This window comes from Pristiophorus japonicus, chromosome 21 (genome assembly GCF_044704955.1).
Source record: "Pristiophorus japonicus isolate sPriJap1 chromosome 21, sPriJap1.hap1, whole genome shotgun sequence".
NCBI lineage: Eukaryota > Metazoa > Chordata > Chondrichthyes > Pristiophoridae > Pristiophorus > Pristiophorus japonicus.
The window spans coordinates 92,890,762-92,906,073 of NC_091997.1; the positions used below are offsets into that span (position 1 = coordinate 92,890,762).

At 47.4% G+C, this 15,312-nt stretch overlaps 1 protein-coding gene across 1 annotated transcript in view; it reads right to left on the minus strand.

Annotated features, from left to right (window-relative positions):
* Positions 1 to 824: 824 nt before the first annotated feature.
* The window catches only part of dapk2b (death-associated protein kinase 2b), a 187,820-nt gene continuing 173,332 nt past the window's right edge, over positions 825 to 15,312 (minus strand). Inside the window, exons 10-12 of the mRNA XM_070865236.1 lie at positions 4,986 to 5,075; positions 4,791 to 4,874; positions 825 to 3,619 (exon numbers count right to left, since the gene is read on the minus strand). Coding sequence (XP_070721337.1) covers positions 3,539 to 3,619; positions 4,791 to 4,874; positions 4,986 to 5,075 — 255 coding nt within the window. The 3' untranslated portion in view covers positions 825 to 3,538. The remainder of the gene's footprint in view (positions 3,620 to 4,790; positions 4,875 to 4,985; positions 5,076 to 15,312) is intronic.

Below are 15,312 nucleotides of genomic sequence, written 5' to 3' on the forward strand. Positions count from 1 at the left end.
TCTCACCTTTACATCCCCTACCCTTGCCTCATCTCTCACTTTCTGCTGGGGAGACCAGAGTCCACAGCCTTGTTCACTACAAGGCTCGACATCCCCAACCTTCTCGTTGGCTTTTCGCACATCAGCTCTCCACAATCTTCAGCTCATCCAAAACAAGTGTCACCCTCATCCACCGAGTCCCACCCACCCCTCCCCACCTCCCCATCCACAACCCCCACCGAGTCCCACCCCCCCAGACTTCCAATCCCCTACCCCCATCCACCCCCCCCCATCCCCACCGAGTCCCACCCCCCCCATCCCTACAGAGTCCCACCCCCCTCCACTCACCCCCCCCATCCCTACAGAGTCCCACCCCCCCATCCACAACCCCCAGAGTCCCACCCCCCCATCCCCCACCCCCACTGTCCCACCACCCCCAAGTCCCATCCCCCCACTCACCCCCCCATCCCCACCGAGACCCACCCCCCCACCCCCAGAGTCCCACCCCCCCATCCCCATCCCCACCGTCCCACCACCCCCAAGTCCCATCCCTCCACTCACCCCCCCCCTCCACTCACCCCCCCATCCCCAGAGTCCCACCCCCCATCCACAACTGCCCCAGAGTCCCACCCCCACAGAGTCCCAACCCCCCACCCACACCCCACCCACACCATCCCACCCCCCCCCACTCACCCCCCCATCCCCACAGAGTCCCACCCCCCATCCACAACCCCACAGAGTCCCAACCCCCCCACCCCACATCCACACCGTCCCACCCAAACCGAGTCCTACCCACACCGAGCTCCAATGGTGACCTGTGTCTATTTCAAAACATTCAACCTAATTTTCATCCTACTCCATGTATAGACTCCACCCTACGTTAGTGATCCCCCTCCCCCCTTACATCCTGCACCCACTCCTTAAACACTGGACATTTCACCCCTTTCTCCATCTCCGGTATTCAACCATTAAACTCCTGCCCTCTGAATTTCTCTACCCTGTTCCTTCCATTTTACATCTCATTCCCTACTTTTAAAGGCCTTCTAAAATCCTCCTCTTCACCACCCTAGTCTCCCCATCCCCCTCGATTTCTCGGCTCAGTGTCCATTATATACCTTTGCTTCCTGTACAGTACCTGGGGGTTACCTTCCTGCGAATAAGAACTTCTCTGCAAACTCAAGTTACTGTTTACGATGGGCAGCCTAGTCTCGGAGTCACTGGCTGGAATAGGGAACCCACACACAGTCACTACTTGGGAATGAAGGCAAGTGCCATCTTATCCACCTTGCACTCCTCACACACCCCCTTTCCGGAGCTGCACACTGAGTTTTCAGAGCCCCAAGCACCTTGTAACATCACCATCACTAGCAGCCAGGGGCAAGACCTTCATTGCACTGACGTGCCAATGGGGTTCATCTTCCCACGATGATGCAGCTGTGATCTACCAAAGGTGCTCATTATGAGCAGTTTCATGACGTCATTAGAAGGAAATCACCAAATGGGCACGGTGCTCCACACAGGCCAGAACATGTCCTTGCAACACTTTGATCGGGAGTTAATTCCCAACCTCCGGATCCAACACTACTTCTCTCAAACACAGCCTAACTCAAATAATTCAATACAGAGCGGAATCAAATCTGTAACCTCATTCGCAGCTACTCTCAGTTTAACCAGTCAGATCTAGCCCTGTATCTCCATGTATAACATTTAGAATTGGGCATAATTCAAATTACTGTTGAAATGGTCTGTTCAAATAGAACCTCAAGGTTTTTATGCAGCTTATTTCCTCCCCTGGTTGTGTCGAGATCTGACCACGACTTTTTCATCTGACCAGTATAAATCGGGAGGCAAGAGGGTTTTCGTACTCTCTCTCGTACCATCTCACACGCTCATTGAACCACAAAATGGATCTGAATATGTTCGAACACTTGCTTCCTAATGATGTAGAATTTGTGTCTTCCTCCCAGAGTTTTCAGATGAAAGAAACCAAAAGTCCGGTGCAATGACCAGGAATTCGATAAAGCCAGAGTGTTGCGGGACAGCGGGGAATTCTGACAGTTCAACATGTATGGATTCTGCTTAACGTATGACACTTATCCACAGACACAGACCCATGAGAATCACAGCACAATTGTCATTGTATAAGAGAGTCCCTATGGTGCATTGTTATTGAATGAACAATACCTCTTCACTACATTGGCAACAATTCAAGTCTGAAAACACTAATTAAGCACTTAACTTTTGCTGACAGACAAAGTCTATTTACTTAATTGTAAAAGTTTTGTTCTTTATTATATAAATCGGTGAAACTAAAATTCACTTTGCAAAGATAAGTCACGAAGATTTGGGTGGTTGGGGCGAAGATATTATTGACCCGGCAGGTCTGCTTATGTAAACTAAACAGGCAGAATGGATAGTTCAAGCTGCGTAAGGCAATGAATTCCAGGCATCAGGCATCATCTGCGTGGTATTACAGACATTGAAAACCTGCACTAGCAATAGCTTTCTGCTGCTATACGTATAGTTATCAGTAAGGGTGACTATTAAAGGTGCAATGCTTTCTCTAGCGTTCCTGTGAATTGTAACAGTGTCCAAACATGCTAGGATTTAGAACATGCTTTTCAACATTTTGAACGTGCCACTCTTTAAAATTCCTGTTGAGATTAAATACACCAGTAATAGTTTCTCTATTTACTTTCCTTAAATGTATATATAAAACAATCATTTCAGATCTCATGCAGTAAGCATTATGTTGTATCATATAAAATTGCTAATTTAATCAATATTGTAGATTTTTTTTAAAAAAGTCTAAAATCTAAAACTATCGAAAGCAATAATGACATAAAACCGAAGGTTAGTGACAGTGGATGGGCCCAGGTCTCGAAGTGGGGCCTCCCCTTCACCAATGCTCCACATATTCCGTCACCCTCTACTCACAGCCTGCCGGTTGACCATTCTGACAGAGTAAACACTATTCCTATCCTAGGCCAGGATTCTCCCAGCACCCACACACAAGTGAAATGTCCCTACTCGCACTGTAGGACATACGGTTTAAACAGAACTACCCGAAACCTACAGCTCCCTCCAGCCCTTTCTCTTCCCTCCCCAGCCCCATTGCCCTGTGGCCAAGTGTCTGGTCTCCACAAGCTGCCCACAGCGACATGTCTGAATGGAGAGCCCATCACGTGGGCAGGGAACTGCATCTCACTGTTCCTGTGGTGCAAAGTGTTGGAACAATCACAAGAGTGGTATATGAGCAAGACTGGACTGTGATTCTTAAAACCTTAAACAACAAATGCAAGTCTAAACAGAAAAAAAAAGTACGAGTTGTAAAAAATATATTGCACGCTTTTCCTTCCAAAGTGCCTCATCAATGAAAACATTACTGTTGGTAGCACAGGCCTACCCATCATTCATCCAATGTGTGCACGTGTTCACAGTGGCACTTGTCCACTTTGAGAAAGAGCTGTGGCTCAGGTTTGCTTCATTCTAATACAGTACAGCACGAAAGCTGCCCTGGGGCCTGCTCCTCGTCAGTATAACACGGTCAGACGCTGCTCTACGATGTGCTGCTGCGTCTCCTTGGCCTCAATGCTCTTCTTTTGATACTCTCATCTTCATTGTCGCTTTCGTACTGTCTCTAAAAACAGCAAAAGAAAAACTTGTATCTTTTCACAACCTCAGGATGTTCCAAAGCGCTTTACAACCAATTATGGACTTTTGAAGAGAAGCCACTGTGGGAAATGCAGCAGGGATTTTTAATCGCACAGCAAGCTCCCACAAACAGCAATGTGATAATGACCAGATAATCTGTTTGTTGATTGAGGGATAAATATTGGCCGGGGCACCGGGGATAACTGCCCCTGCTCTTCTTCAAAATCATGCCATGGGATCTTTTACATCAATTCAGGTGAGGCCTCGGTTTAACGTCTCATCTGAAAGACGGCACCTCCGACAGTGCAGCACTGCACTGCCATGTCAGAATAGATTTTGTGCTCAAGTCTCTGGAGTGGGACTTGAACCTACAATCTGCTGACTCCGAGGCAAGAGTGCTGCCCACTGAGCCACGGCCCATTGAAAGGGGGAAAAAAAGTTATTTTTTGGTCCGTATGATTAGAAATAGAAATGTCTTTTTATAAAGGGACAGGGAGAAAAGCAGATGATGGTGGGTTAGATACTGGCTCTCACCCTGGAACCAGTGTTCGAATCTAGCCCAGAGTATTGGAGTGAAAGGCTCCTTTATCTGATAGCGGACAGGGTCTGACATGAACGAGTTGAGACAATCTCAATCTAGTTCCTAATGTGCAAGGGCCCACAGTTTGTCACTAAACTAGCATCAGAGTGGCTGGTGAGAGAAATGGAAAAACAATTTATCGGAGGAGAAAAAGTACATGTGGGTAATAATCAGAGCTAGGGTGATATAAGGATTGGAAAACAAGGACAAGGAGAGTCACTGCCACATGGGGGGTACACAGAGGCTTGGCCAGGATGGGGCAGGTGGGCGAGAACTCCAGTTGTGATGCTCTGAATAAATGGTGGTTTGTAAATTGTGGAGTAGGACTAGCAGGACCAGAGAGAGACCGAGTTTCAACAGCAGCAGCTGTGAGAAAGGGCAAGTTCTTAAACAGGAGCGCACAAAATCGGCTGCAGCAAAACCACTCACCCACCCACCATCTTACGACAGTAGCTGTCAGGGTTATTAAACTCGAAGGGAAATAAGAGGAAAACGCAACCCATTATCTTGGAGGTGGGTACTTAAAAGTTGAGAAGAGACACTTGAGGATAAGATCCATTACTACTGCTCTACCTACCGAAGCTTCTGCCTTCTTTAGATAATCTTTCTTCAGGAATGAACGAGTCAAATGATTGCAAAATGTTACAATCCTATAAGTTAGCTGAAAAGAAAAAGTAGAGTTATTAGTTACAAAGGAAGCTCCGTGAGGCGATTAACAATAAGTGATAGAAACGATTATTTTGGTATCATATTGGAGGTGAATTTCACCTACTTTCCATTTCCTTCGGATATATAACTTTCTGAAATTTTCCAAATTAACAACAGATTCCCTTCGGACGAGAGCTTGACATTTATTCAATGGCTGAAAGAAAATAAATCACGAATCACTTAAAAGTGATGACATAACAATCCAAATGTTGAAACCCATGTTAATGAGATGTTCATTCTGTATCATCCAATGAGCTCCTGATTCTAGAATCACATTTTCTGCACTGGGTGTAAAACAGCAGCCAAAGTTCAAATTCACTCAAAGTTTGAAATTCTTTATCAATGATTTCAATGGTATGTAGTTCAAAATGCAGATAACCCATCCGGTGATGCAAACAGAACTTGATGATGAAACAAACTCCACTCTAGATACACTAACTTAACGCACACGTCACACTGCATGGTTTTAGTCAAATGGACAAAGTTCAGGGTTCCCTAGTAGCCAGATGGGTAGACATACCTTACGTGATCCTGACCAATCAGATCAGGATGATTGCAGATTTGATCCTTTTTTTGTGTTGTGTCAGCTGATCTCAGAGTGGCAATGAGAACGACAATAGGTCTTCGTGCCATTGGGCCATGGAGAGGAAAATTGGCCAGGCTTCCTGCTCCTCTTCACTTTCCAATCTCCTCTACTGGAAAACCCTTTGGATATGGACATTGGACAAGGGGCAGGACTGGGCTCAGTTGTAATGCCCATGGTGATATAGCCCACAAATACCCGTGGTGATACAGCCCACAGGCACCCGTGGTGATACAGCCCACAGGCACCCGTGGTCTGGGCTCCCCTATGGCCAGTGGGCGAGCTGTTAGAGGGTGCTCGCTCGCGTGCAACCACAAACCAACGCCCATGAGAGAGGATGTGAAACGACGGGCATTTGAGCAGCGAGAGAGCCAGGATCTTCCAAGACCAGCCTATAACTGAGAGCTCCCGCTGTACCACACACGTTCAACCCTGTCCATTAAACAGAACAACCTTGAGCACCCCGCTCCAATCACTAGGCCTGTATTCACTGGAGTTTAGAAGAATGAGGGGGGATCTCATAGAAACATACAAAATTCTGACGGGACTGGACAGGTTAGATGCAGGAAGAATGGTCCTGATGTTGGGGAAGTCCAGAACCAGGGGACACAGTCTAAGGATAAGGGGTAAGCCATTTAGGACCGAGATGAGGAGAAACTTCTTCACTCAGAGTTGTTAACCTATGGAATTCTCTACCGCAGAGAGTTGTTGATGCTAGTTCGTTGGATATATTCAAGAGGGAGTTAGATATGGCCCTTATGGCTAAAGGGATCAAGGGGTACAGAGAAAAAGCAAGAAAGGGGTACTGAGGGAATGATCAGTCATAATCTTATTGAATGGTGGTGCAGGCTCGAAGGGCCGAATGGCCTACTCCTGCACCTATTGTCTATGTTTCTAATGTCACCTCCGGAACATCGTCCGTCTCCACCCCTTGCCTTAGCTCATCTGCATTTGAAACCCTCATTTCACGCCTTTGTTACCTCTAGATTCAGTTATTTCAATGCTCTGCTGGCCGGCCTCCCACCTTGCACCCTCCGTGAAATGTAGCCTCAAATCCCTCCATCATCTTGCCTCTGTAACCTTCTCCTGCCCTACAACCATCCAAGATCTCTACACTCCTCCAATTCTGGCTTCTTGAGCATCCCTGGTTTGCATCACTCCAGATTTGGTGGCAGTGCCTTCAGCTACCTGGGCCCCAAGCTCTGAAATTTCCTCCTCAAATCTCAACCTTTAAAATGCTCCTCTTTAACCAAATTTATGCTCACCTGCCCTAATATCTGTGTGGGGCTTGGGACGTTTTATTACATTAAAGGCGCTATATAAATGCAAATTGTTTTTTTATGTTCTTGTGTTAATGCTAACGTCTGGGGGTGGGGGAAGAAACCTTTCACAATTGGAGTGTTGAAATGTTTTTAAAACATACTATTGTAGAGGTTGTTGTTTGAGCCAAGTGCATACAGACACTGCTGAAGCCTTTGTGATAAGGTACTGTTTACATTTTAGACACATATTTTCTATCTCTGAACTTTCCCGTTGAATTATTTCAGTTTTCACAGATTCATAAAACAATCCACGAGTAACGAAAACATTGAAAAGCAGTAAATATTCAGAGTGCAGCTTGGGGTCAGGGTCTCGGCACATTCACACAACGCAAACAGAAATAAACAAATTAAGTTCAGAAATTAATTGCCATTCCTTTCGAACCAGATGGGTGAAAATAAGAGACTTCAGTTTATGACCTCAGGATGTCCCAAAGCACTTTACAGCCAATGAAATGCTTTTAAAGTTGTGTAGGGAACATGGCAGCCAATTTGTGCACAGCAAGCTCCCACAAACAGCAATAAAATAATTTAAAAAAAAAGTGATGTTGGTTGAGGGATAGATATTGGCCAGGACACCGGGGAGAACTCCCCCCTGCTCTTCATTGAGTAGTGTCACCTGAGAGAGCAGACAGGGACTCTGTTTAACGTCTCATCCAAAAGACGGAATCTCCGACAGTGTTGCAATCCTTCAGCACTGCACTGGAGTGTCAGCCTCGATTTTTACTCAATGCTCGAGAGTTTTTTTCGGGACGTGGGTGTTGCCTGTAAGAGGTGCATTTAATGCCAATCACTAATTTCCCTCGGTGGTGACCCGCCTTCTTGAACCGCTGCAGTCCGTGTGGTGAAGGTGCTCCCACAGTGCTGTTAGGGAGGGAGTTCCAGGATTTTGACCCAGCGACGATGATTTCTAAGTCAGGATGGTATGTGACTTGGAGGTAGTGATGTTCCCATGCGCCTGCTGCCCTTGTCCTTCGAGGTGGTAGAAGTTGCAGGTTTGGGAGGTGCTGCCGAAGAAGCCTTGGTGAGTTGCTGCAGTGCATCTTGTAGATGGTGCACACTGCAGCCACGGTGTGCCGGTGGTGGAGGGAGTGAATGTTGAAGGTGGTGGATGGGCAGCTGATCAAGCGGCTGCTTTGTCCTGGATGGTGTCGAGCTTCTCGAGTGTTGTTGGAGCTGCACTCATCCTGGCAAGTGGAGAGTGTTCCATCACACTCCTGACTTGTGCCTTGTAGATGGTGGAAAGGCTTTGGGGAGTCAGGAGGTGAGACACTTGCCGCAGAATACCCAGCCTCTGACCCGCTCTTGTTGTCACGGTATTTATGTGGCTGGTCCAGTTAAGTTTCTGGTCAATGGTGACCCCCAGGATGTTGATGGTGGGGGATTCGGCGATGGTAATCCTGTTGATTATCAAGGGTCAGTGTTAGACTCTCGCTTGTTGGAGATGGTCATTGCCTGGCACTTGTGGCGCGAATGTTACTTGCCACTTATCAGCCCAAGCCTGAATGTTGTCCAGGTCTTGTTACATACGGGCATGGACTGCTTCATTACCTGAGGAGTTGTGAATGGAACTGAACACTGTGCAATCATCAGCGAACAGCCCCACTTCTGACCTTATGAAGCAGCTGAAGATCGTTGGGCCTGGACACTGCCCTGAGGAACTGCTACAGCAATGTCCTGGGGCTGGGATTATTGACCTCCAACAACCACAACCATCTTTCTTTGCTGGGTATGGCTCTAACCAGTGGAGTGTTTTCCCCGATTCCCATTGGCTTCAGTTTTACTAGGGCCCTTTGATGCCACACGCGGTCAAAGGCTGTCCATTTTTGGACCAAAGTTGTAAAGAGTGGGAGTTGAACCCACGACCTTCCGACTCAGATGAGAACGTGCCACAGCGGATACCTTATGCCTATGCCTACACTTTGAAATAAAAATAGAAACTCTTCGAGCTGCACAGCAGTCCATCAGTATGTGAAAGAGAAGTCAGGATATCGTTCGGCTTGTCAAACATGGGACCATCTGGCTTTTCAATGGGCTGTCTGACAATGTCTGCTACGTAAAGGCAGAAATTACAATCAGCAAAGTTCACACACGAACGATCAAACCTGCCTAGACTACATTCCTTTATCCAAAGATCAATCTTCCAGCAAAACATCACAAATATGGGGAAGAAATGAAGTTTTACTTGAATTGTTTTTACAGTTCGGATCGAAACTTTGATGTACAATACTGAACAGCTTTCAGACTGGCACATTTACAGGGGTTAAACAGGATTCTTTTTGGCATGAATCACTTAGTCCACCATTCAATCAATCATTCTTGATTGGCTGAAAGATCTTTTGATGTTGCCCTTGTTGCGTGCTGGCCCTGCAGATGAGTTGACAGCTTTTGCTGCCGACAGTTTCAGTGAGTGGGAGGAATTGTTGTGGGAAAGTTAATGAGCCGAGCAGTTAATACTCAGCACCCTTATTCCCATGTGTTAGATTTTATACCGGCATTAACCCACTGAAAAGTAGATCACGTGACAGAAGAAGGTTTTAGTGTGTGTGGGAGTTTTGACGATTAGAACGTATACCCTCAAGTTAGATTTTTAAAATGAAAGACCATTCTCCACTTGCTTCTGTCTGTGATCATGTGGGACCAGTAATGTGATCAAGGTTTTCCATAAATCTTCATGAACAGAATGCTGAACCACATTGCTAAGTTAGTAGCGTACAAGTGAGGATGTCATATCCAAACCATGAACAGAAGAACATAAGAAATAGAAGGAGTCGGCCATTTGGCCCCTTGAGTCTGCGCTGCCATGCAATAAGATCATGGCTGATCTGATCATGGACTCAACTCCACTTCCCTGCCCACTCCCCATAACCCATAACTCCCTTATCGTTCAAAAATCTGTCTATCTCCACCTTAAATATACTCAATGACCCAGCCTCCACAGCTCTCTGGGGCAGAGAATTCCAAAAATTCATGACCCTCAGAAGAAATTCCTCCTCATCTCCGTTTTAAATGGGTGACCCCTTATTCTGAAACTATGCCCCCTCATTCTAGATTCCCCCACGAGGGGAAACATCCTCTCTGCATCTGCCCTGTCAAGCTCCCTCAGAATCTTATATGTTTCAATAAGATCACCTCTCATTCTTCTAAACTCCACTGAGTGTGGGCCCAACCTTTCTTTGTAAGAGAACCCCTTCATCCCCGGAATCAACCTCGTGAACCTTCTCTGAACTGCCTCCAATGCAAGTATATCCTTCCTTAAATACGGAGACCAAAACTGTACGCAGTACTCCAGGTGTGGCCTCACTAATACCCTGTGCAGTTGTAGCAGGACTTCTCTGCTTTTATACTCTATCCTCCTTGCAATAAAGGCCAATGTTCCATTTGCCTTCCTGATTACTTGTACCTGCACACTAACTTTTTGTTTTCATGTACAAGGACCCCCAGGTCCCTCTGTACCTCAGCATTTTGTAATCTCTCTTCATTTAGGTGGAGAGACCTTCTCGATTTGGGGGGTGGGGGGGGGGGGGGGAAAGAGGGGAGGGTAGGCCGAGAGCCCTCGAGTTGGGTGGGGGTGGAGGGGGGGTGGAAGGGGAGGCAGAGAGACCTTCTCGAGTTGGGTGGTGGTGGGGGGGGGGGGAGGGGGGGAAGAGGGGGGAGAGGGGGGAGAGGGGGGGAGGGGGGGAGGAGGGGGGGAGGCGGGACTTCTCTGGTTCTGCGAAGGACAGTTGCTGTTGAGGTTGAACATAATAAAGCCCCCCCCCTCCCCGATCACTGAACAATGTCAGCGAGACCCACCATTATTGCCCTGAATAAAGTCACTTCACCGTGAGAGTCAATAAGCTCCCAATTAATTTTAGGCAGAACAAGCAGATATCTTTTCCTGAATTATTCTCACACAAAAAAATTAATTTTAATAAGTTATTTCTGTTGAGCATTATAATAATTTGTTTTCAATATTTCCATGTGTTCAGTTTCACGATTGTATTACTATTCCGATACTGTGCTCACCTTTGAGAGAGCAAATACTCAGAGTGGCATTGTAACTGTCCAATTCCTGCAAATGGAACCGACATCTATTTTTGATGGGATTTTATGCTCAGTTTGAGGAAAACAGGAATGTTTCCACTTTATCCATCCTGTGCCAACAACAGTATCAGGCAATCCCAGAGGCAGAACTAAAGTTCCTCGATTTTTCCATACCTCGCAGTGATGCTCCCAGCTAGTGCTCATTTGAGGGCATTATGGACCCCATCTATCATAAAATCACAACCAGCAAATAAGTAATCCCTACAGTGTTGTGTTGGCTGGTTATAAATGGTAGTCCCAGAGGTGAAAGGACAATTTGGTGTGTGATACGTGACCCAGCCTTTCCCCTCCCAGGAATTGGATGTGAATCAATGTGTTTTGCTCTTTGACGTTTCTCAATAGGAGTGTCACGATTGGTGCTTTCTCCCAACACTTTTACTGACAAGGCAGCTTCCATAAGCAGAGCGAGATTCCCCTGCACCAAAACTGTGCCCTTGTGTATGCCACATGTGCAACAATTACCCCTTAACTGTAGTATCTTGCACCATAGCCCATATTGGATTCTCTATCCAGAAGGTGATATCACAATCATACCTTTACATTTAGGTTAAAAATAACAATCAGATTTATTTACAAGAAAGATAAGACACAGCAGAGGAAAAACACAGCAAGATACCACATGATAAATATATAATCAACACACAAGTAGTTAAAATAAGCTTTCCGAGAACCTTTTTTTAAAATCCATTATTCATTAACAGCAAGACGTTTGGATAAAATAACCTCTGGTGGACCTTGAACAACGTGATATTTGTACATGGCCAAGACAATTTCCCTGTTGGCCCACAGGATCAATTCGAGAAGCTGAGCTGAACTGAGGATATTGAGGAAAACCAGAGTATATTCCAGAGTCAAAGGCTTCAGAATGAGGTGCATTCAATCACTAAATTCAAGGTCAGACTGTTGGGAGATGTTTGTTGTTCATGAACAGGTTGACTGTCACCCAGGAATATGTTGATGATTTAAACAATGTATATTTAGATTCAGGGTACAAAGTATTCATATTTATGCTGAAATTCTTTGATAATTGCCAGAAATTGAAACCATGTCTGGTTGGCATAGTTTGAAAAGTATCAGTGAAATAAGTAAAACTCGAATTCAGACCAGAAACAGCTTCAGCATCCTGGCTAATTTACAGGTCCAGGAAACCATCAGGTGAGACTGAACAGGCCGGGACTCTTCCTTCAGGAGAGAGAAGCTTGAGGGGTGACCTGATAGAGGTCTGAAAAATAATGAAGGGGTTTGAAAGGGTCGACGTAGAGAAAATGTTTCCAATTGCAGGGAGCCAAAACCGAGGGTTCAACGAGGGTTCATTAATATAGGATCGTCACTAATAAATCCAATAGGCAATTCAGGAAAAACCTTTTTACTCAGTGATGTGGAATTTATGACCACTCAGAGTGCTTGAGGCAAATAGGAGAGATACATTTAAGGGGAAGCTAGATAAGAGCGTGAGGGAGAAGGGAATCGGTGATGCTGATGGGGTGAGATGGGAGGAGGCTGGTGGCATAAACTGGTTGGGCTGAATGGCCTGTTTGTGCTGTAAATGTGATGAAAAAAACCAGCATGCAACTTGTAGACAACTGGACTCTGGTCTCCATTCTGAGGTTTAATAGAGAAAGAGAGCCTCCATCATGCTAACTATTTCTAACACACACTTACCCAGTATATTTAAGGAGTTCTCTGTATTTTTCTCAGCCCTGGTGTGTTGTATGGTATTGTACCTTTAGGCTCAAGCCCTGGTTATAACCCAGCCCACCTGGCAGGATCGGTGTGGGTGTGGGCTTAAAATGGCAGCGGGGCAGAAGCCAATGGGTCTCCCCCGCCCCCTGCAGCTTGAGGAGTGCGTAGGTCCGTCTGTCTCAACAGGCGGGCAGGGGCAGGGGCAGTATTGGAATATTGGGGTCCAATGATGTCACTCAGACTGCAGCGTCATTTTAATGTGGAGAATCGCACAGTCCCCAAGCCTCCAGCGAAAGTTGCTTCGGGCCCGAAGCGGCCCAGGTAAGGGTTCTATTTCTAAACGGTTCCCTGTGGCCCCGAGGGGCAGAAATGCTCCTCCTGGCTCAACAAAGAAACCTCCGTCTTCTCTGTCCAACCCCACCCCCCATCTGCCTGACTTAACTTCCCCGGGCACCGTTTCCATGGTTCCCGCTGATGGTTGGCAACGATTTCCTACACTCTCTCACCAGCCTCGACACCCTCCCATCAGGCTCCGGGCGAGGACGAGCCAGGGGTTAGTTGCATCCAGAGTGTCTCACTGAGGGGCCGGATAGATTGCCGCCCATTTTGGCCCTCACACCGGCACCACCTCCAAAGCCCAACCCGGGAGCTCGGTCCCTCAATTTAAAATTCTACTCTGACACGGCAATACTTAGAGTCCAGAAGCAACATGCACAGAATGGACATCACATTGGCTCCACAAAGCTGTAGTATTTCCCAATACAGTTTCAATTTATCAACACGCTGGGAGAGGGCGGTCTGGCAATCTGCAGATACTGCAAGCAGTCACCTCTTAGTTTTTCCACCCCCCCCATTCCCACACCACAACCTCACCCGTTGCCTTTTCCGATACTAGAGAGGTGCAACCTGGCTTGGCAGGGGAGGAACAGCGAGAGAGCGATGAAGGCAGCACAGCAGCATGACACCAGCTGGGAAACGGACTCTGCACACAGCTCAGAGGATCACTGGGAGGTTGGATCGACAGGCGGTGAGACACTGGGCACGAGAGGCCTACAGCCAGGACGGGGAGGCAGGGTCGCCCAGGTGCCAGCACATCGGAGGTGAGGGCGAGCTCCCGCCCCAGAGGACTCCGATAAAAATTTTGATGGAGCGGGCTACAGAGGAAGGCTGAGGGTATGCACAATTAAATGGTGCGTTGGGAAATATGACAGCAAGCCTGCGTGCAATGTCAAAGAGCATGGAGGAGTCTGGCACCAACTTGGCACAGGGCTTTGTGCAGAGCTCAGAGACCATCCTTTCCAGCGTGGAACTGGTGGCCAACTCCATTAGCACACTTGTGGACCCAACCACAATGCAGCGTCTGACGGCCGATGTCTCAGCTTCCATTGCAACACAAGCAGCTTCCACCCAATGTCTGAGGGCTGCCATCATGGCTGCGGATTACAATGTTCAAAGGGGCTTGTAGGGCCTCAGCAGTCCAGCAATCTGTTCTCCAACAGATTAGTAAAACTGCCCCGGGGGAGTGGCAGAGGCTCCGAGGATCACGAACCTGCTGTCCTCGCTCAGGAAGACACCATTTGTCCTCCCATCCCTGCCACTCCATCAGTGCCCTTGCTGCCACCCGCCAGTCAGCTCACACTGCTGCCGCCCAGGCCGAGACGGTACAATCTGTAGCCAGGCTTTCTAGGCCCAGAGCTGCTCGATGTCATTGTGCAACATCTGCAGTCCCCCCAATTGAAAGTCAGCAGCTTCCCAGCAGCCTTGCTGCAGCCCCTGGGGGAGCACTGGGACAGGCAAAGGCTCACGGAAGACAGGCACTACAGGAATGCACAAGTGTAATTGGTTGACTTCACAATATGGCATGATTTCATTTATAACTTGGTTTTGGAATGTTTATTTTGCATTGTGGCCAAGTGGCCACTGTGATGGTCAGCTGCAGAGGGAGAGAGAGATGTCCATCATTGGGTCAGTGACAGAGGGAAGGGAAGGTATGGGACTGTAGGTGGATACGGAATTGGGGATACTGGTATCGCTCTCATGTGTTCTTCACAGACAGTCTGGGCAGAAAGGGATTGTCTAGGGTGTCTCTCCTCCCTTCCTCTTCCTGCTGCTGTTGCTCCCGAGCTGCTCGTTAGTACCAAGGGCTGTGCTCTCATGGTGACGAGGTTGTGCAGCATGCAGCAGACCATCACCAATCTGGACACCTGCTCTGTCAAGCACTGCAGGGCTCTTCTACACCGGTCCGTCCAAGCCGCAGAATCGTTGCTTCAGCACACCGATGGTCTGCTCCATCACATTTTGTGTGGCAGCATGGCTTTCATTGTATGAGTGCTACCCATGCGTGCGTGGGTTACGCATGAGTCATGAGCCATGTTGTCAGTGGATAGATGGCCCTGATCATCCAGTAACCACCCATTGCCGTGGTGGCATAGGGGAAGACACCATAAGAACATAAGAATTAGGAACAGGAGTAGGCCATCTAGCCCCTCGAGCCTGCTCCGCCATTCAATAAGATCATGGCTGATCTGGCCGTGGACTCAGCTCCACTTACCCGCCCGCTCCCCGTAACCCTTAATTCCCTTATTGGTTAAAAATCTATCTATCTGTGATTTGAATACATTCAATGAGCTTCCTGCTTCCTTGGGCAGAGAATTCCACAGATTCACAACCCTCTGGGAGAAGAAATTCTTTCTCAACTCGGTTTTAAATTGGCTCCCCCG